The sequence below is a fragment of the Cavia porcellus genome, unplaced genomic scaffold, assembly GCF_034190915.1.
Source record: "Cavia porcellus strain 051 isolate PalLab524CR breed Dunkin Hartley unplaced genomic scaffold, mCavPor4.1 scaffold_17, whole genome shotgun sequence".
NCBI classification, from domain to species: domain Eukaryota; kingdom Metazoa; phylum Chordata; class Mammalia; order Rodentia; family Caviidae; genus Cavia; species Cavia porcellus.
This window is the reverse complement of record NW_026947500.1, coordinates 29,000,067-29,020,972: the sequence shown is the minus strand read 5'-3', so window position 1 is coordinate 29,020,972 and position 20,906 is coordinate 29,000,067. Positions and strand designations below refer to the sequence as shown.

At 45.3% G+C, this 20,906-nt stretch overlaps 1 protein-coding gene across 1 annotated transcript in view; it reads left to right on the top strand.

The window, feature by feature from the left end:
• LOC100717824 (uncharacterized) overlaps positions 1–20,906 on the top strand; it is a 45,483-nt gene that overhangs the window by 22,646 nt on the left and 1,931 nt on the right. The window contains exons 4-9 of the mRNA XM_063227701.1: positions 1,196–1,324; positions 3,667–3,777; positions 7,253–7,337; positions 14,847–15,008; positions 16,659–16,850; positions 18,183–18,364. Of these exons, the coding sequence (XP_063083771.1) occupies positions 1,196–1,324; positions 3,667–3,777; positions 7,253–7,337; positions 14,847–15,008; positions 16,659–16,850; positions 18,183–18,364 (861 nt within the window). The remainder of the gene's footprint in view (positions 1–1,195; positions 1,325–3,666; positions 3,778–7,252; positions 7,338–14,846; positions 15,009–16,658; positions 16,851–18,182; positions 18,365–20,906) is intronic.

Below are 20,906 nucleotides of genomic sequence, written 5' to 3'. Positions count from 1 at the left end.
ATACTCCTTTCAGGTCTAAGCTCCTGGCCCCTCCACAGTCTTGACTCTGTGTTTTTCCTTCACCTTCCCAAGGCATGGAGTTGCTGAGTATCCCCAGGGCTTTCGCAAGCCACTCTTCACCCAGTAATCCAGGCCAGCAGCCAATGTGACAGCAAGGCCACTCGTGGGAGGGCTGGAGGGAACCCAGGAGCAGAACACAGGCCTCACCCAAAGTCACTCGTCCATTCCAGCCTGAGCAGCCACCTTGACCTGCAGGCCACCTGGCAATGAACACCACACTGCATATTGTGCAACCTCAAAGAGAGCAGTGAGGCTCCTTCCACACCCTCACAGCCAACACACTAAAATGAGGATCAGCTGGAGACTTTGAGAGAAGCTGTTCAATTAATAGTTTAACAGTATTAATGGCCCGGCTGTCCTGCAACTGTGTTGCTGTGGTGACCTTATCGCACTCCTACTCCAAGATCGTCCTCCCTGCAGGCTTATCCCGGCCAACTGCTAAGCATGGCCCTTTCTGGAAGACCTGGGACTCCTCTGATGAGTGATTCTGGACCTGGAACTACCCTTGTACCTTCTTTTCATGTACAGTAGCCCACAACCCCTGCTCATCTGATGCTTCCCTGAGGTCAGATATGGGCATCAGCTTAATGGCCCTGCATCCTCTCTGCCCATTTTCATCCACAGAGGGCTGTTCCTACTAACGTCTCGCACATTTGATCCCAGCTCAGTGTCTGCTTCTTGGTGGACCCAGATTAACACACCAGATAACTAATAAATCCCAAGTGGCAGGATGAAAAGTTTCATCTCCACTGAAAGCAGCTAGGTTCGTCTTCCCCAAAGCTAGGACTTGAATCATACTGCAAACCTTTTCCTAGTCAGCCCTCCAAAGCAAATGTCCCAGTCAGGCCCCTAAGTCTCCCCACCATAGCTTTTCTCCACAGCTGCTCTCAGTTTCCTCATCTTCAGAGTAGGGGGATGAGCAACCTGGCAGAGACACCTCTGAAGATTTTCACATGCAGGCAGTTGGCCAAAACCTAGTGACCATTGTTGAAACTGTGCATGGGGTTGGAGAGGGTGCTTCATGCTCACATTGTGACTTGGGGCCCTTCCTGTGGTTGTTCATGTGGGCTAAGTATGGCTGAGCCCCCACCTCCCACCCCTTCCGTGGACTGATCCATCCTGCCATGTTTTCCAGACTCTGCTGGTGGGAATGGAGGAGAAAGACTGGTTTTTGGGAAATGATGCCCAGAAAAAGAGAGAGAGACTCATTTTGCAGTATCCCATCTCTCGGGGAGATGTCACCAGCTGGGACAACCTGGAGAAGGTAGGTCACAGCTTCCACTGGGAGGATCTGGCATAGGAGCCCCTACCACTGCCTCAGCATCAAGGAAAGGGTCTTTTGCCAGGCATGAGGAGTTCTGTTACTGTTTTTAGCTCTTAGCCCCTCTAGGCATCTCATCATGGTCTCAACTACCAGGTTCTGCAGTCAGTAGGCTGGGGTTTGAATCCTGTCTCAGGTGCTTATTATTGAAGTCACTTGGGACATGAGCTGTAGCCTCTGTAATCCTCAGTTTGTTTGTCTTAAAGGCAGGTATACTTGCTCTTACCACACCACTGCTGTGGGGATTAAAGGAAACAATGGAAAAGAGGCCCTTAATCCCCACTATAAAGAGGTAATATACACAGTGAAATCAAACTTCTTTTGGTCCATAACCAAGGGTTCTGATCAGGCCTCTGTGTGTTAGGACAGGTTGCAACTATCTTAGAAGATACACCGTAGTCAGACAGTTTAAACAACAGAAATCTGTTGCCTCACAGTACTGGAAGCTGGAAGTCCAAGATCAAGACAACAAGGCCAGTTTTTCAGGTCACAGATATGTTCACATCTGTACAGCCAAAGCATCTGCTTTGGTTGTGGCTCTGATTGTGGAAAGGATGCAGACACTGGAACTGCATAGACTGACTTTGGAGAGTGAAGGCCCCCAGCTTCTGGTACTCTTTCCAGTTGGCTGTTGTTACCCCTCTCCTCCACTGTGTGGGGTTCAACCTGTTTACCTGCATCTTGGGGGCTGGTCCTGTGTCTGTAGTCAGTGCCAGCTCTGGGTTTCAAGTTTTTAGCCAGGTAAAATGTTCCTGATGGAGTCCCCTTCTATGCTCTCAATGACCTCATTCATCCAGGGATTCACCCACACACATCCAGGTTAGGTCATCACCTCCTTCTTCCCACTATGGCATAGGTGCTGTGATGCCTCAGGCTTCTGCAGTCTCATGATGCTTCCACAGCCTGAGTTTCTCCATGCCTCTTACCAGTGGAGCTGTCTTTGGCTTCTCTCCATCATGCACAGAACTTCCCTCCCAAGGAGCAGACAACAATGCCATGTATAATAACTAGCATTGTTTATGGAGCCCTACTGTGTGCCAAAGTCTACACTAGAATGCACAGGCTGCACTGTGCATCTCTGAAATTATATCCTGGAATTCTGATCCCTAAACCCTCAGAATTTGACTGAATTTGAAGACAGACCTTTAAAGAGGTGGTTAGGTATAAAATGGGTTCATTAGGTTGGGTCCTAATCCACGTGACTCGGGTCTTTAAGAGGATATTGGGATGCAGACACACACAAGGAAGGAGATGCTGTCTGAAAGCTAAGAGAGAGGTCTCAGGAAGGACCAGGCTGTGGGTACCTAGGTCTGGGACCCCCAGTCCCTGAGGTATGGGATAATGACCTGGCTTCAAGGTGTGATAGGGAGTAGAAACACCAGGCTTTTTAATCAACTCATTACCTAATCTTTACAATCTAAAGATAAGGACTCTAAGATAGGGATTAGTTTCCATCTGAAAGACGGGGAGATAGGCCCATTTAAGGTCACCTTGCTTTCCCAGGGCACACACTTGTGTGTGACCGAACATCTGTCAATGGACTCTCACCATGCGCAGCCAACCTGCCTGGTTGCAGACTCACCCACAGTGTGAATGTTCATAAGAGTCATACCCAGGGTCCTCGAGCACCACACCTTCTGGTTGCATCTGCCCTACTCCCTCTTCTAGGCCTGTTGTGTAGTCAGGGGTGGTGTGTCTCACCATAGTCACGCTCTACCTTCCCAGCAGTGTCATCGGGTCACAGTGCTCTGACTCTGAGCTGGAGCTTCAGATGCTGCTCAAAATACAGTAATCTTAGGTATTTGTGGAGATTATTTATTTCTAGGACCTCTTCAGATACTAAAATCCAAGGTTAAGATGGAATGCAGTACATGCATGTAACCCACACATACCCTCCTGTGCACTTTAGATAAGCCCCATGTGCCTTGTGATACCTACAATACAAAGGTCATGTAAATAACTGTCGTACTGTATTGTTTGGAGAGTAATAGTAAGAAAAAATTTTGTACATGTTCACTACAGACACATTTGGGGGGAATATTTTTGATACTTGATTGGTTGAGTCTTTGGGTGTAGAACACATGGATATGGAAAGAAAAAGAAAGAAAGAAAGAAGTTATAAATGGATAGATTGGACTGATGGGTGATAGAGATAAAAGAAAGATTGATGAACAAGAGAACAAGAGAGAGAAAGAGAGAGAGAGAGAGCACTGAAACACTGTTTGAGTAGCTGGACTCTCTTCTGTCCCCAGAGCAGCCCATTGTGCCCTCCTCTGTCCCCCCAGATTTGGCATCACTCCTTCTACCAGGTGCTCAACATCCCCCCCGAAGAGTACCCTTTGATGATGACTGAGCCACCTTTAAACTCAACATCCACCAGAGAGAGAGTGTGCCAGGTAACAGGGCCAGGTGGGTGAAGGGTGGGTTGAATCAGCAGCCCAGGGTACCCGCACAGATTGCAGAGTCCTCCTTGGGGCTGCAGTGGGGCCAGGTGGGGTGGACACCTCAGGGGTCCCTGCTGGTTGCTGGTGTCCTCATGCCATCCGGATCTCCTAATGAGGATGTTGATGGGCTAATTAAGCAAGCAGCAAGGCTCATCCATCTGGCCCAGTGCCCCTGAGCCTAGCACTGTCTCTTGCCATGAACAGCAAACTGAAGGGAAGGCCCAGGCCCAGGCACCACCTGCACGTGGCACAGCACGCTCAGGAGGAGGTGCTGGTCTTGTGAAAGAAATTCCAGAGTGCTGGACTTGCCCACTGTCCAAACGGCTTTGGGAGCTGCAGGAGGGCCAGAGGGTAAGGCCGCCTTCACCCCAGGAAGACAGTGCTCCTCACTTTGTGGGCGGAAGAGAATACTAGGTATGTGCACATTTGCAGAAGGAACTGTCCTATGTGGTTGCTGCCATCACAAGCTGGAGACCCAGGAGGGACTCAGTGCAGCCTCAATTTGAGGCCCAGAAGAGCCACCAGTTCAAACCTGCAGGCCAGAAGATCCCTGTCCTAAGTCTGAGGTCAGGCAGGGGTGACCTCCCACATAGGCCCCACATTCTTCTCAGAGAATGCACCACCCATGCTGAAGAGGGCTACTTGCCTCGATCAGCCCACTGACCCAATGTCAATCTCATGCAAGAACATTCCCCTGGATACACGGCTGTAATGTTTTCCTAAAGGTCTGCTTCTCCAGAACCCAGACAGGCTGATCTATGGAATTCGCCATGGCAACAACCATGTGGTGGGCACACTGCCTGCCTGTGGTGTATCCCTCCCTCCCCTGGGCCACTGCCTACCTCTTTGCCCCAGATCTGACCAGCTTATGTCAGGGGCCAGCTGAAGACCAGAGGAGCATCCATCTGGGTTTCTTCTGCAGAAAGTGATAAGAAGATTTCACCTGTGATGGCTTACCTCTTGGAGAAAGCCACTTGGATGCTGCAGTGTTCTGAGACTGATAATGGGGCCACTGCTATCTTAAGCCCCCCAAAGCATTAATAGTCACTCACAATGAGGGGCTCACCTAGGAACTGTGATATCAGAAGAGGGACCTGGCTCAGAATCAGCAGAGGCACCAAAGCCCTACCTCTGATATCCTTATCTCTTTTTGGTGTCTCTATGGACAGAGCCCAAAGGGTCACCTAGGAAAGGTGCCCAGCATTACACCAGGCAGAGGGCAGTGGGGAGGCCGGAAGCTTCTATGAGTCCAAGGACGCAGCAGCCAACTCCCTCCCCAACCTGGCCTCTCTCAGCAGGCAGGAAGGACACAGCAACATTGCAAGGAAAGGGACATCTCTGCCCCCTATGGGCGATGCTTCACCTTTCCCTCACTCAGCACCCACCCAGTGGGGCTTCGGTCCCAGCCAGTGTCCCTCTGTACAGCTGCCTGACTGACTTCCACGGCCCCAGGAGACTGGAACAGCTGAGAGGTGCAGAGTGCAGCTTCCTCCTGGAAGATGTCTCTGTGTTAGCAGAAGTTTGGGGCCCAAATCTCAGAGGAGAAGCCAGTGCAGACAGCAGCCAAGGTACCAAGAAGGGCCCGGCACCGGGGCCCCTGATTGTGGCCCCAGCTCTGCTAGTACAAGTGATGTCAGGTAGCTCAGTGGTCCTCCATCTGCCTTGGCTTCCTCATCAGCACGTTAATCATGGTACCTTCCTGGGGTTGTGGCAAGGATGTAATGAATGAATGCCCTTAAAGCATTAAAGCTTCCTCCATACTGAGCTTTCAGCAAATGCTGTCCTTACAGACCTGGGACTGGCTTACTTATCTTTACTAGCAAGTTTTTTTTTTTTTTTAAATTTTTTTTTTTTTTGTCTTTTTCCTTTTTATTGGTACCGGGGATCGAACTCACGACTGCCTGCTTGCAAGGCAGGCGCTTATGCCGCTGAGCTAAACCTCCAGCCCCTACTAGCAAGTTTTTAAGTGTAGGAACCCCAAGAACCTCCAGACCCTCCAGGTTGTGTGACCTTCATGCTCCACAGTGCAGAGCAAGGGCTGAGGTCAGTGTTTCTCTTTGTGATTTCTAGGCAGATGGACTCTGGTCCTATCACAAAAACTGTCCTCCCATCAGGAGTGCCTTCCCTCCTGTCCATGTGTCACATTTGCATGTCCATCACCTATAGACGCCCACCTTTGGGGACTCCAGTTTGGAGTAAATGAAGCCACTATAAGTCAGTGGTCTTCACACAGATGTGTCTTTCCTTCTGGGTTAATACCCAAGCCCAGCCTGGTTGCCGCCCAATGGTCCAATTATGTATCTTTCAAACAATGTGTTCAAGGACGGAGCCCTGCCACACATGATATCAGTTTCTGAAACATACTGTCTTGGCCTCGTTTTGAGGTCCTGGCTGAGGTCATTCAGTGCCCCTTTGAGCAGCTGAGTAAGTCCACACCCCATCACTGCCCTTGTGAGACTCTTAGGCTCTGAGGTCATAGCACCACTGCCAATCTTTCTGGAGTCAGGCGGCAGATACCTAGGAACAGCCCCCTAGCCAGAGCTCAGGAAATGGTCCAAATGAGCTACTGCCAGGGAGCCCTTGAAAGGCACCTGTAGGGCTGTTCACTGTCACAGTACCTGGGCACAAGTCTCTGTGTGGGCCTGCCTGGCACCCTACTCTGAGTAAGCAGGAAGGAGAGTCCTACCTTTTTTCTAGCTGAGTGGCTAGAAAAACCACTGCAGTCACCCCACAGAACTCAGCATCATGATCTCATAGGTGTCAGCCACTCAGCCAAGCCCAAAGAGGCAAAGCTCTGCTATCAGCCACCTAGGCTTGGTGCCCTCTGCCACCTGCTGACTTAAATTTTTGCCTGTGAGTCTCTAAGTGAATATCACGTATCTGTCAGGTGAAGCCAGGTGTATCTCACCTGGTCACTGATGCTTCTGATGCTGGTATCCAGTCAGCATCCAAATCATGTTTGGACAAGATGTCCAGCATGTAGTTACCACATGGGAACTGTTAGCTGTGGTTGCCTCTGACATCATAAAATACAGCTCCTCCCAAACCAAAACGTAGAGATTGCATGGCTCCGCACAGTTCTCAGCAGCAGAAGGAAGAATGTGTCCCCTGAAGACAACTGCGAGTCCACAGAGGCCTCCTATCAAAACATAGCAGTGACAGGGTCTGGTACCCTGATCCAATCAGCGTCCACAATCACAGGAGCCTTCAGAAGAACATTGTGAGCCCATTTTACAGGTTGAGAAACAGAACCCAGTGCTGGTTGTAACAGAGGCAGCTGGAGGAGATTGTGCCTTTGACTGCCCCAGATTGTACTAGGGCCAGTGCCTGCCATTAGTGGGGACCCAGACTGACCTAGGAGAGTGAGCTGGAGCCCTGCCTGCTCTGTCTGCATCTCAGATTGACAGCTGCTAATGTTTCTTCCTAGATCCTGTTTGAGACCTTCGGTGTACCTGCCCTGTCCTTAGTCAATCAAGGAGTCCTCTCACTGTATGCTTCTGGCCTGACTGATGGTGAGTTAGCCCTGTGGGAGCTCCACCCACACATCCTCATCTCTGGGACTGATGACTGGTGATACACGGTAGCACTCAGTTGAGTCCCTTCGACAAATAATCGAAGACAGTTGCTTAAAACTCACACTCCTGGCCTTTTTCTTGAGTCTCTCCCCTTTCTTCCCTCCTGGTTAAGTAAACCTCTCCCAGACTTTTAACAATTTGCTGGTCTCACTTTTTCTCTTCAATTACTGACATGTAAGAGACATACAATAAACTTCATATTTTTAAGCATACAATTTGATGAGTTCTCAAAAAACCATCATGACCAATACTATGAACCTACCCATCACTCTGAAGTTCCCTTAATACTGCCACTCTTCCCCTTTCTGCCTATCCCCAGATGACCACCAGGCCTGTCCCAATAGAGAGTTTGCATTTTCCAGTATTTTATATAAAGGGAACCATGAGACAAGTGCTCTATTTTGTGTCTTTTTTCCACTGTGCATAATTATTTGGAGATTCATCTGCACTGTTGTCTGTATCAATAGTTCACTTCTTTTTATTGCTGAGTAGTGTTCCGTTTTATGAATGCACATGCTTTGTTTATTCACACATGAATGGCTATTTGGGTCGTTTCCAGTTTGGGGCTATTATGGATAGAGCTGCTCTGGACATTCGTGTGCAACTCTTTGCATGGATATATGCTCTCATTCCTTTTGGGCAATTACCTACAAGGGAAATGGCTGGGTCATATGACAGGTGCATGCTTAACTGTTGTTTTTTAAAAATCTGCCTATCTAGTTGCCAAGCCAGCTGCACCATTTTGCATTCCCACAGCCTTGTGGGAGAGGTCCGGGTCCTCCACATCTTCCCTCACCCCTGTGGTCAGTCTTCTACTTTTTAGCCATTTCAACAGGAGTGCAGTGAAGTCTTCTTGTGGATTTACCCACAATCCCTATGACCAGTGCATCTGAACATATTTTCTTGTGTTTTTTGCTATGCATGTGTATTAGTCACTTTTCTCTCACTGGAACAAAACACCCAAAACCCATGATTTAAAAGAGGTTTATTTTGACTCACTGTTTCAGTCTATGATTAGCAGGCTCCAAAGCAGAAACAGCAAGGTGAAAGGTCAAGGAAGTCAGGAAACCGAGCAGGAAGGGAGGAGCTGTGGTCAAGAACAGACCGAGTTCCCACCAGAGCCCACCTTCTGAAAGCACACTCAGCTATGGACTCATCCACAGAGGGAGCCACTGCGGAGTATCATGTCCTCACAGTCCAATTACCCTCCAGACACATGAGACTTGGGTGATTTTAGATCTAAACCACAGCAGCAAATACTTACTTCAACAAAGTATATGCTTCAGTGCCTTGCGGAGTTCACCTCTATGATCTGTCATCTCTGTCTTTCCTTGGTACAAGTCTTCCTTCAAATGTATGTTCACTTCACTTCCCAGAAGGTTTGGATAATATAAAAATCAAAACCTGTATTTGATTATAAAATAAAGGTCTGGCTTACTTTTTCTTTCAGACCCTGCCTTTGATATTCTATCTAAGAAAGAAATGCTGAAGCCAAAGCTTTTTGGCTGTATTTTCTGTGTTAGATAGCTTTCCATTGCTGTCCCAGACTACCTGAGAATTCAACGTAAATCAGGAAAGGTTTCTATTTTGGCTTATAGTTTAAGAGGTTTCAGTCCATGATCATCAGGCTCCACCGGTTTTAGGCCTGCGGTGAGGCGGGACATCATGCTGGAAGGGTGTGGCGAAGGAAAGCTCCTCACCTCACAGCAGCCAGGGAGCAGGGAGTGAGCAAGGAGAGGACCAGGGACAGGATAAACCCAGCAAAGACCTACTTCTGCTATGTCCCGCCTACTGAAGATCCCCTCACCTTCTAAGAGCCCACCAAGCTCTTATTAATCCATACATGAGTTAAGCCATGGATGATACTGGAAATTCATGACTCAGTCACTTCCCAGGGGCCCCATCTCTGAACACTGCCACACTGAGGACCAAGCCTTCAGTGCATTAGCTTTTAGGAGACATTCCACATGCAAACAGTACCAGTTTTCTTCAAGGACTGATAGAATTTTAGAGTCACACAATTCTGTGATGTTTTCTGAATAAATTTTTGTGTATGGTATAAGGGATGAATGAAGGCTGTGTGTGTGTGTGTGTGTGTCCTCTTGTTTCTACACTAGGTATTGAAAAGATCACTCTTAACTGAAATGCATTTATTCTGAAATCTGTTTGCCACATTCGTGTGTGTTTCCTACTGTGTCCTTTGTCCTGTTCCATTAATCTTTCTAACAGTAGGTTGATACCACCTTGTCTTGATTACTGTAATTTATAAAAAGTCTTCAAATAAGGTGATATATTACTGGTACTACTTTGATCTCCTATGTTGGAAAAAAAAATTTGGAAAGAACCTATTCTAGGTTCTTTATATTTTCTCATATAACTTTTAGAATCAGTTTGTCATTTTCTTAAAAAATAAAAAAAGCAGCCCTCTCAAAGTTCTTAAACCATCTTAGAACTCTGGAATTGCACTGATTGTAGATAGAGCAGTTTGGGGAAAACTGACTTCTTACTTCTGACTTAGAAAATTTAGACTTCTGATTAGTGAATCGTGAATGAGGTATGTTTGTTAGGTCCATCCTAATTTCTTTTAGTATTGTTGTGTTATTCACAGTATACAGGTCATACATATCTTTTGCCCAATTTATCTCTAAGTATTTCATACATTTAAATGCTATTATAAATGGTATTTTATTTCAATTACTCATTATTGATAGCTACTATAAACAATTAATTCTCTTTATTCTTTTGGCTTTTTTTTTTGGTGCTGACAGTCATACCCTAAGACCTAGGCATGCTAAGCAAGTGCACTGTCATTGAGGCACATCTCCAGCCCTTAGAGTTTATTTTTGTACATTCATATCTTGATACTCAATTTTATTTTTTGTAGATATAATAGGTCTGTCACTTAGGCAATCAAATTGTCTACAAAGAAAATATTGCTTTACTATTTTCATGCTGGATGGTTTTTTTTTTTCCTCATCTGGTTGCTGAACTCCATGGTACAATAATGAATCGAATCGATAAGAGCAGAAATTCTTGTCTTGTTCCTGCTCTCAAGGGGAAATCAGTCTTAAAACATGAACTGTTCTTTTTTTCAGAGATGTCTTATATCCAGTTAAAGAAGTTCTTCAGCATTCCTCTCTTGCTGAGAAATTTTTATTTTTAATCAGTGACACATGTTAGGTATTGCCAAGCATACTTTCTGTATTTATTGGAGTGATTGTGTGGATTTTCCTGTATTTATTTATTTTTTTTGATTTTTTAAAAATTTTATTTAAGGAGAAAAGAAAAAAAAGCACGGAAAGGGTACAAGTTATACAGATTTACAGAAAAAAAATGAACAGTAGGAAATCACTAGTTAATGGATTACATATTGTCATCTTAGAAATAATTGTTCAAGTCACAAAATTAAAGCTTGTAAAGTGGACATTCCATCAATGATACTGCAAACAGTTCTGTTCATTGATCCAATAAAACTCTGTGATATCATTTTCTATCTTATACATTTAAATATACATGCAGTTATATAGTTTGGAGCACTTTCTTTTCCTCTCTTTTGTACCATGACTATTACACATTTTGGGTTTCATTGCTCCCACGGTTCTTATTACTTTTTTGGAAGAGAGTAAAACCAAATGTGACATAACAGAACAGAATCGGTCAAGTCAAAAGGGTGGACATAATAGATAATGTAAAAACATAATACAAGGTGATCAACAATGGTTACCAAAATGCCTCCCGCTATCTCTAATAGGATTGCCTATATCGTTAGTTATAATACAATTGAACAAAACAGTAAAGAATAAAACCGACAAAACCAAAACATTGGAGACATTGTAGGTCTTCAAAAGTAGATAAAAGTCAACAAGAATGGGCGTCATAATGAATCTCATTATCTTCACAGCTGATGCCTAAACTTTCGAACCTGATACTATCCAGCAAAACAGAATAGGGGAACATCAGTTAAAAACCAGATGGTGAGAGTAATACAGGGCTTTAAATCAAGGTAATAAAAAGTCAAAGTGGGTTACTATAATGTATCCTGCTATTTTTTTCCTTTAATTAAAAGGATAAAGATAAAAAAGTAAATAATGGAGTGGAGATTGAGATAAAAGAGGGCATAACAACGAAACAGCGCAGATCAAAACATAACCATTTAAGCAGAGTAGTGTTTCACCACCAGATAATCCTAACCTAAAAGTAGTTACCATATTGTCTCTTTCTTTGAAATCCTTGAGTACAACTTCGTATACTGTAGCATTAAGTATATCAAAACAATGTAAAACCATTCAAGAGAATGACAGCATTACAGAGTATTTAGAATCGGCTAACAGAAAATGAACAATGGTTTCTGTATAATCTCCTTGTCTTTAAAAGGTTTTTGCTTATACTATCATACATAATAAAATCCAATAAGATACAGCCTATTTAGACCATTGGAGACAGAAGGACAAAAGCTAGATGAGACTTCAAAACAAGATGATACTAAATCAGTATTACCTATTAAGATGTCATTTTCTCCAAAATAGTTGTTCCTATCATCCAATCTTCTCTGCCTCATTTCTGTTGAGCTCTTTTTCTGTCAGTAGTTGTCAGTTTGTCTTCTTCATTTTGTTCTCTGCTCCATTCGTTGTGGCCTCTCTGCCATTATTTCTGGATTCTTTGTATTTTTCTTTTTTTAGAATATCCTGCAATACTCTCTGTAGAGTTGAATTGGTGGTTGCAAATTCCCCCAGTTCCTCTTTATCCTGGAAGCACCTTGTTTTTCCATCAATCTCCAGGGACAGTTGTGCAGGATACCTCAATCTTGGCTGGAGATTATTATCTTTCAAAGCTTGAATTATTTCCCCCCACGCTCTTCGTGATTTGATGGTTTGTTCCGAGAAATCTGCTGTAATTCTGATGGGAGCTCCCTTGTAAGTGGTCTGTTTCTTGTCTCTGACAGCTTTTAATATTCTGTTCTTGTATTGAATTTCTGGAATTTTTATTATTATATGCCTGGGTGTTGCTCTGTTTGGGTTGTAGGTAGCTGGGGTCCTGTATGCCTCGTACGTCTGAGTATCTTTACCTTTTGCTAAATTAGGAAAATTCTCCTGGATTATTTCTGTGAGTAGCTTTTGTAGTTCACTTGCTTGTGTCCCTACTTCTTCTTTTATGTTCTTAATCCTTAAGTTATGGATCCTCTTATCATCTTCTTGTCTTTGTATTATTGCTGTTTGTTTCTTTGTTATTTTTAAGAAGTTTTTCATTTCATTCTCCCATATTACAAGTCTGCCCTCCAGTTCAGATAGTCTGTCCTTAGTTTCTTTCAAGCTGTTATGCCAGTCTTCGATAGACTTCTTAGTATCTTGGTAGTCCCTTTGAACCTGCTTCACGTATTCTATGCTTTCTCTGTTTTCTCCATCAAACAATTCTCCCCTTTTTTTCTGTTCTTCCATTCCACCACCTGTTTTTTCTTGGGTGGTACTTAGCATTTCTCTAACTATTCTGCATACTTCTAGCTTCAGGTCGTTGATAACTTCATTCCTGAATTGGTCTATGAGGCTCTCTATATGGCGCCTTATGTGTATTGGTGCGGTGTCCGCTATTGCCTGTTTCTCAGAATTGGGGGCCGAGGAGCCTTTCTTGTTGCTGCCTCTTCCCATGCTGCCTCTTCTTCTCTGTTCCTTATATATGCAAGCTTATATAAGAGGCCCAGCTTCTCTCCCAGTCAGCCACAGCCTGATCGAATTGCGCCAGTTAGGTGTTCCTGCTCACCGCTGCACACCAGGGAGTTACGGACCAGGCAGCCTACGCGTCTCCCCTCCCAGCCACCGTCAGGCTCTGGGATCTGGGTTGGGACAGTCTACCAGGTCCGCCGGCAGTGTCACGCAGGCCAGGCACTTTTCACCAATCCCGCCCGAGAGGGGGATGTGTGGCTGGAGTCGCCACCACGCCCTGCTCCCGCAGGACTGCTCGGGCCCAGAAAGTCCTCTGCTGGAGTCAAACTGTGGTAGAGTGTCAGTTTCTCTCACTCACCTCACCATAAGTCAGTGCACACCTCCCTGCCTTTCGCAGATTGCCATTCTCAGAGCTTCCGCGCGTCTCTCTCCTTGCCGAGCCACTGTAGAGGCAGCCAGCCGCCGCACGGCGGGAAACCCAAATCGCGGCTTACAATGGCGCAGGGTCCAGCCTCCACACCGAGGCTTTTCTGTTCCTGTTTTAGCACCAGGACTGCATTCCAAGTTGGTTTCTCTCAGCCCAGTTCGTTCCTGAGTCAGCAGAGCATATCTCCACCTGCTTATGTCTCCTTAGTCTGCACCATTCCTGGCTTCTGAGCCGAGTCTTTCAGAGAGCCTCCGGTAGTTGCTGTTATCTGTCCGCCATGTTCTCCCGGAAGTCTTCGATTTTCCTGTATTTATTGATGTGACTGTGGTGAATTACATTGTTTGAGTGGTAAAGCTACCTTAGAGACAGAACCTGCCTGGTCATCTCCTATCATCCTTTTTTTTTTTTATACTATCATTGAAATCTATTTGCCAAAATTTCATTTTAAGGTTTTGTATATATGTTCATGAGTGATCGTGTCCTCCTCTTTTCTTCTTTCTCTTTCTCCCCTCCCTCCTCCCCTCCCTCACTCCTTCCCTCCATCTCCTTTTTTCCTTTTTCTTCTTTTTTTTTGTGCTACTAGGGATTGAGCCATGGCATTTGCTCTGAGATACATGTCCAGTAGTTCTTTATTTTTTATTTTGAGACAGAGTCTCACTGAAGTGCCCAGGCTTGGACCCTTGTGTCTCAGCCTCCCAAAGTGCTGGGATTGAGCACACCACCCAACCTACTTTCTTTGGTCGTGGTGTCCTCTCTCTTGGGGCTACTGTGCCTTGTTGCCTGGTGTCCAGTTTCTGGAAAATGCATTTAGTTCTCTCTTTTAGTTGTGGGAGGGAGGGAAACCCCTCCCTGGTCTCCATTGCAGCTGGAATAGGAGAGGTCCTTTGGACTCAGCATGCTCCATTGAAATTTTCAGATCTTGCTCATCAGAGTGAAAGAAGTTGACTACCCAGACTCCAATTGGCTATGGACAGCTTCCAGAGCCACTGTGTCATACAAAACAAGACCATGTGTTCCTGTTCCTGTGTCTCCTCCTTTTGTACCATCACATCCTTGTGCATTTTGATAACTGCAGCATATTCCTCCTCCACTGTGCTCAGACTCTCCCAGCATTTGGGTACCACCCAGAGAATCCCAGTGTTTTTTGCAATTATTGCTAATGTTTGCATGTTGAGTTTAATTAGAAAATCCTCTGGCTTTCATCCAAAACAGTAGTTCCCTTTTCTTATCTTAGCCAGCCTCTTTGCCTTCCCCTCTATTTATCCTCAAACCCTGTCTTCTCCTGCTTCCTTTTCCTGCAGACTCGCAGTGGTATGGGATGTCGTACTCTATCTGATGACACCACCATGTTCTCTTACCCAGGAACAACTATTGAATCTGGAGAAGGAATGACATACTTTGTACCCATCACTGATGGCTATCCTTTGAACCAGTCGACCTTCCAGCTGGATGTAGCTGGCCAAGACCTGACCTTGTACCTCATGGGACTATTGACAGAGAAGGGCACCTTATTAGTAAGCACAGGTAAGACACTTCTTTCTCAGTCAGGCAAATTAGTGCTTGGGTATGAACTTTTCTCAGTGTAATCAGCTATAGCCCTCAGTTTGCAAAGCTGAGGCTACTGTTCTATCATCCAAACTCCAAAAACAATGCTATTCATATTTAGAGACACATGGAGTCTTTGTAATGATGAACGACAATCCTAGTGATGGTGAAGATGGTGATAGTGATGGTGGTGATGCTGAGCGGCTTCTGATAATGATGGGAGGACAGTGGTGATAGGAAGGTCTAGTGATGATAATGGTGGTGGTGGTGATGGTGATGGTGATGGTAATGATGGTGGTGGTGTTGATAGTGATGATAATGATCAGCTAAGCTTTACAGAAAACTTACTCTGTATAAAACGTTGGGTCAAGTAAACATTTCACACTCATTCTCCCATTGCTTTTCATTATGACTCTATGAGGAAGAACAATTATTTCTATTGTAAGAAGAGGCCTAGGAAGGCTAGAAAGTTTGATAAATGTGCCATAAGTAGTAAGATACTAGCTTCAGAATGCGAACCCAAAGAGTTCAGACAAGGCAGTGCCTACCTGCCTCTCTTTGCACCTAGTTCCCAGACTGGATTCTCAGCTTGTCTGGCCCCTAGCCCCAGTGAGCCTATAACACTACACTAGACCTTCTGGTCCCTCCAGGCAAGAAGTCTGTGTCAGAATTCAAGCAAATTACAGAAACCTAAAGAATAACAACAACTAGAGGGTAAAGTCACAGCATGTCACTGATGCCATACATCTAACAAGATCTTTGTGGGCATTACTCCATCCTGTCCTTACAGGAGACCAGAATTGACAATTAGGGCTATTCTTGAAGATGGAGATGAGGAAGGTTTGACAGGATAATGAATTTGCCTATGTCTAGGCATTTAGTAAATGGCAGAGGTGGAATTGAACCCAAATTTTTCTCGTGCAAAGTCAACCTAGATGAAAAAGGGGAAATATCAGAATATCGCAGTGTCCCCAAAACCATGGGAAGAGAAGAGGGAGGTTAATAGCATTAACTGCTGGAGAACAAGAAGGGAAGTGTATTCGCAGGACTTTGCAACTAGGAGTATGGACACACCTGGAAAAGAGCAGTCTTGAGAAAAGAGAGTAGGTGAAAATCTGAGGTTAGTGGATTAACAAGTGTGTGGGATTTCCAGATGGACAATGCAGGGAATTGCCTCCTGATTCAGAGGAGGAAAGACAACACCAGGTGAAATATAAATTTGTAATGTCCACAGTGCAGCTGGACTTCAGACCTGTTGGCAGGATATAATTTCCAGGCGAAGGGTGTCGATTGACTGTTGATGTTTCTCCAGATCAGGATACAGCTGCAAGCAGCATGTGGCACCTCCTGTCACAGCAGACAACAAAGTTGAGTTTAATTTCCCAGCCCCCCAAATATCACACCATATGTAGTAAGTTCTCAACTATAAAGTGATGAGCATTTCCAGCCCTCACTTCTCAGTTTAGAACATCCATATGCTACCTCCCTATCCTGTACCTGTCCCCTATTTGGCATGGGCCAGGACACCCCAGAAAGCCAGAGGAATATGGACACAGAGCTGCAAGGGCTGGTATGTTCCTCACCACAGTGCACCCCACTTTCATGCCTTCTTCCTCCTTTGTCCGGTAGCTGACCGAGAGTACATCCGGGATGTGAAAGAAAGATGCTGCTATGTGACACTTGACTTTGATAAGCAGAAGGTGCAAGCTAACGATCCACCTTCCTGCCCAAAGGAGTTGCAGCTCCCTGATGGCCAGAAGATCAGCCTTGGGGAGGGGGCTTTTACCTGTCCAGAGGCACTCTTCCAGACTAACCTCATAGGTGAGTTCACAATAAGGGGACAGATGTCAGTCCAGCACCAGCAAAGGAGTGCAGGGTCAAAAAGAAGATGGTGGGTAGCCAGGAAGGAAGCATGGTTTGAGTAGCAGGCAAATGCCCCATTTCAAAATTTCCTCAGGGATCAGCTGTCACATACCTAATCACCTGCATATAGCTGTCACTCTGTTGACCTTTGTACTTATGACCCCTTCTTCTCTCGCCCAATCCGTATCATCCCATTTTACAGAGGAAGAAATTCACCCCGTCTTAAATCATTTATCAAGTGTGATTATAGCTACATTGAGCTGCTGGTCTTCTTAATTATGTATTATTTATAACTCCACAATAATTAGAAATATAAAATCAAGACAGTTAAGGCAGAAAAGCAAACTCCACAGACAAGTAGATATGGCTGGTCTAGAGACTTCAAATGACCGTTAAGTTGATTAAGTCTCAGACAGGCCTAGCTAATTAGGGAAAATGACAAATTCTTAAAAAATGTAAATTGAATGGGAAAATGAAGCCTCTAGGAAGTCTCAGAAAACAAAATGTGCCCTGAAATCAAATTCTTAAAATAATCCATGGCATTCGTAAGGGTTGTGTTTAGTTACTTTTCTCTCATTGCTGAGATAAAATGACACCCAAAATTAAGGAAGGAAAGGTTTATTTAGCTCACAGTTTGTGGAGGTTTCAGTCCATAATCAGCTGGCTCCAAGGCAGGGTGGCGTGGCACAGAGGCAATACTTCCAAGTGGCAGAAGACAACAAAGCAACAAGAGCAAAAGTAGGGAGAAGAGCAAGCCTCTTTTCCTCCCTTATATTGTAAGCGGACTACACCTCTCTGGTGAGTGTAACACTCACACCATCTCTGGGCCCTCCTTTTGCATAGACTGAGGATGTTTACAAAGTAAGGACCCTGACACCCTGCTGAATCACTTAGCTAAATTTCTGACCTTCTCAAATTGACACAATGAACAATATTCTAGAGAGATAATGGCATGTCCTTTATATCCCAGGATGGAGAGCTGCTGAGTTAGTATCTGTCAGTAACATTGGAACATAAATTCCCTCAGTGAATGAGAAGAATTAGAATTTATTTCTCTGACTGAGAACAGTGGAGTGCTCTGGTTGGTTGAACATCTGTCCACTATTTTGTTGAAATCCACATGAGTCTCGTGGTGGGAGGTGCTGATGATGGTCTTAGTGGCACTCAGAGCTATCTAGGACTAGGGGTCACCACCACCCAGGGCCTTCAATTGGAAGTGAGAGAACTCAGGAGTATGATGGGTCAAGCGTCCAGCCTCAAATTTCCTTCTTTCTCCACCCATCTTGACAGGGAGAAGCACCATGGGCATCCACATGATGGCCATGCAATGCATCACTTCCTGCAACCCTGCCCTCTGGAAGATGCTCTTCAGCCACATCATCCTGTCCGGAGGCACTGGCTCCTTCTCTGGCTTGCGATTACGATTGCAGAGAGAACTAATTGGATTGGTCTCCCCTACCATCGAAGTGAAGGTCCGATACTCTCAGTCCACCCTCTGGAGCTTCCTTTTTTCATTCTGCAGATATTTCTAGAATGCTTGGATGACCCAAGCTTGGGTCCTGGCACTTGGAGAAACATCAGTAAACAAAAGCATTAGAAATCAGAAGTAGCAGATGATGCACACTGTAGAACATGAGGGGCACCATGTGCAGGAAAGGACTTCGAGACGCTGGGGAGTAAGGAGGTGACAGTGGGGGGAGGGTGGGGTGCTGAGATGCAGTGATTGTTGGAGTGCTTCTGCTCAAGGGGTATGGCCACTGGGGAAGAGGGAACAGGCAGAGAGCAGTGCTTGTGATGGTGCAAAGACTGCTTTTAGGAGAAAGGCAAAGAGCACCACTGGCTGAATGACCAAGGACCAAGTAAGTGACAAGGATAGGGATGTGGAGAAGACTTCTTTCACCCTAGAAGAAGCAGAATGGAACTGTTGGAAGGTTTAGGCAGAGTAGTGATTTAATTCAACTAAGCCCTGAAGGCTTGGGCTCCAGAGGGGAGAGCAGATTGTCATGGGGGATGATGGAGGACAGTCACTGGGTAAGGAGGGGGACCACTGGCAGGTGAGAAGAGCTTACCTGACCCTAAGTCCTGTCTGCCTCACCAGCTGGCTCTCCAACTACTGCCAGCTCCATGGGCCAACCTGGTGGCGTGTCTCCTGCTGTTGGCTTCTGGAAGACTCTCACAAGAGTGATACTGCTATGCCTATCGGCTAACTTGAACCTTGTTTCCTCCCTTGGGCAGGGCTTGAGGGTGCCAGGTAGAGAGGAGAGTCCATGGTTTGCTCAGAGAATTTCTCCCTTCCACAACCTATGTGTGGCCTCTTCTCCCTCTGTTTCTGCCACCCAAAGGATACCATTAAGGGTCCAAGGCAGAAGGTGTAATGGGGGAGGGGGAAAGGTGGACCATCAGAGGCCACCAGGCTTGTGTAAAGGTCACATGGCATAGAATTTATTTTGGCTGGGTTCAGGCAAAGAGCATGAAGGACCATCTGCCCCAAACAGAAGTGTGTTCCTTTTAGAGAGACAGATATAAGGCATAAGACATTAGGCTGGAAGATATCAAAGTTTTTTGGAAGTCAAAGTTTTCTAGAAGTGTTGCATCTCAGTGGGTAGAATCCTTGAAGTGTCCAGTGTAAATTCTTGGATGTGTCCAGATGTCCCCAAGTCCTGCAAATAATCCATTGGCTTAGTACCGTCAGTTCTCTAGCTTTCTGTGGAGAGGGTTCCATCATCCAACATCCTTACCCCTCCCAGGATCATACCTGGGTGCTCTAGGGCCCTGACCCAGAGAGGGACTTGTATGTGTCCTCAGTGTATCTTCTGCTCCTGCTGCTGATGTCCCCTGGAAAATTGTCCTCCATTTCCTGCCTTCTCAACACTGCTACCTCTATAAAATACTGTGAGTTTTAACATTCCATTACTGCAACAACATAACTGAGAGCAACAATTTAAGGCAGGAAAAATTTATTTGGTTCATGGTTTCAGTTCGTGGTTGTCTGGTTCCTTTGTTCTTAAGCTTGTGGCCAGGCAAAGCATCATGGTGAAGGCTTATGGTGGAGGAAGTGGTCCCTAGTCTTTGGCTACCTCACCCATATTCAGGGCCAGTGTTCCCCTTCGGTTTGCTACCCTACATTTCCCACAGTTTGAAGTCTCCCTCACAGACAAAGTATGCTGTCCTAATTTCCCAGGCATCTCTCAATCCGATCAAGTTTACAACTGATATTCAGCATCACACCAGAGAGCATCACACCTGTTCACATTCAAGAGCTGTACCCTACCTGCTTTTTCGTTTCCTGATCTTCTTTATATCAATATTCTTTATATCATCTTATATTTGCAAAAATTCACATAATGTTGGACAACTGTTCCCTGACCTGTTTTCCCACCTCCTAAGATTACATCCTCTTCCACATTATCTGACGTGAAGTCACAAGAAGCATTTGTGTCATAATGAAAAATGGTCATGGTTCTGTCTTCTCATTCCTCAGCCCCAGCTCTGGGCATCTACCATCTTCCTAAAGCTCCTTCTCTGCTCTCAGAGGCCTCAGGCTCTAGTGTGAAAGGCTTTTACTAAATCAGAGAGGAAGGTTTCCACTTAGTTCAGCACAAAAAGCAAATTGAAATTGAAAATTGTAAGTTTTTGATAGTGCTTGTAAAGGGACTCCCTCGGGCCAGGTCTGTCCAGCCAGTACATGGCCAGGCTGCATTTTGGACCAAGCTCTTTCAAAACCTTCCCCATCATCAAGGTGCCCTACACTTTTCCTACCCACTCAAAAAATCTCTCTCCATGGGAAGCTCGGAGGTGACACATTTCCTGTAATTTTGTGGTAATTTAACTCTTCTCTGCTTCATCTCTTTCGGATACAAAGTCTGGAAAAGCCTGGGAGGCAGATTCACCTGCAATCATCCATAAGGCTAATTATTCACCTAAAGAAAAGGATTCTCTCCCTAAAACAAATTCATCCACCTTGGGAGAACAGCTAGTTACAATGGGGACCACTTTTCAAATACAGACAACCCC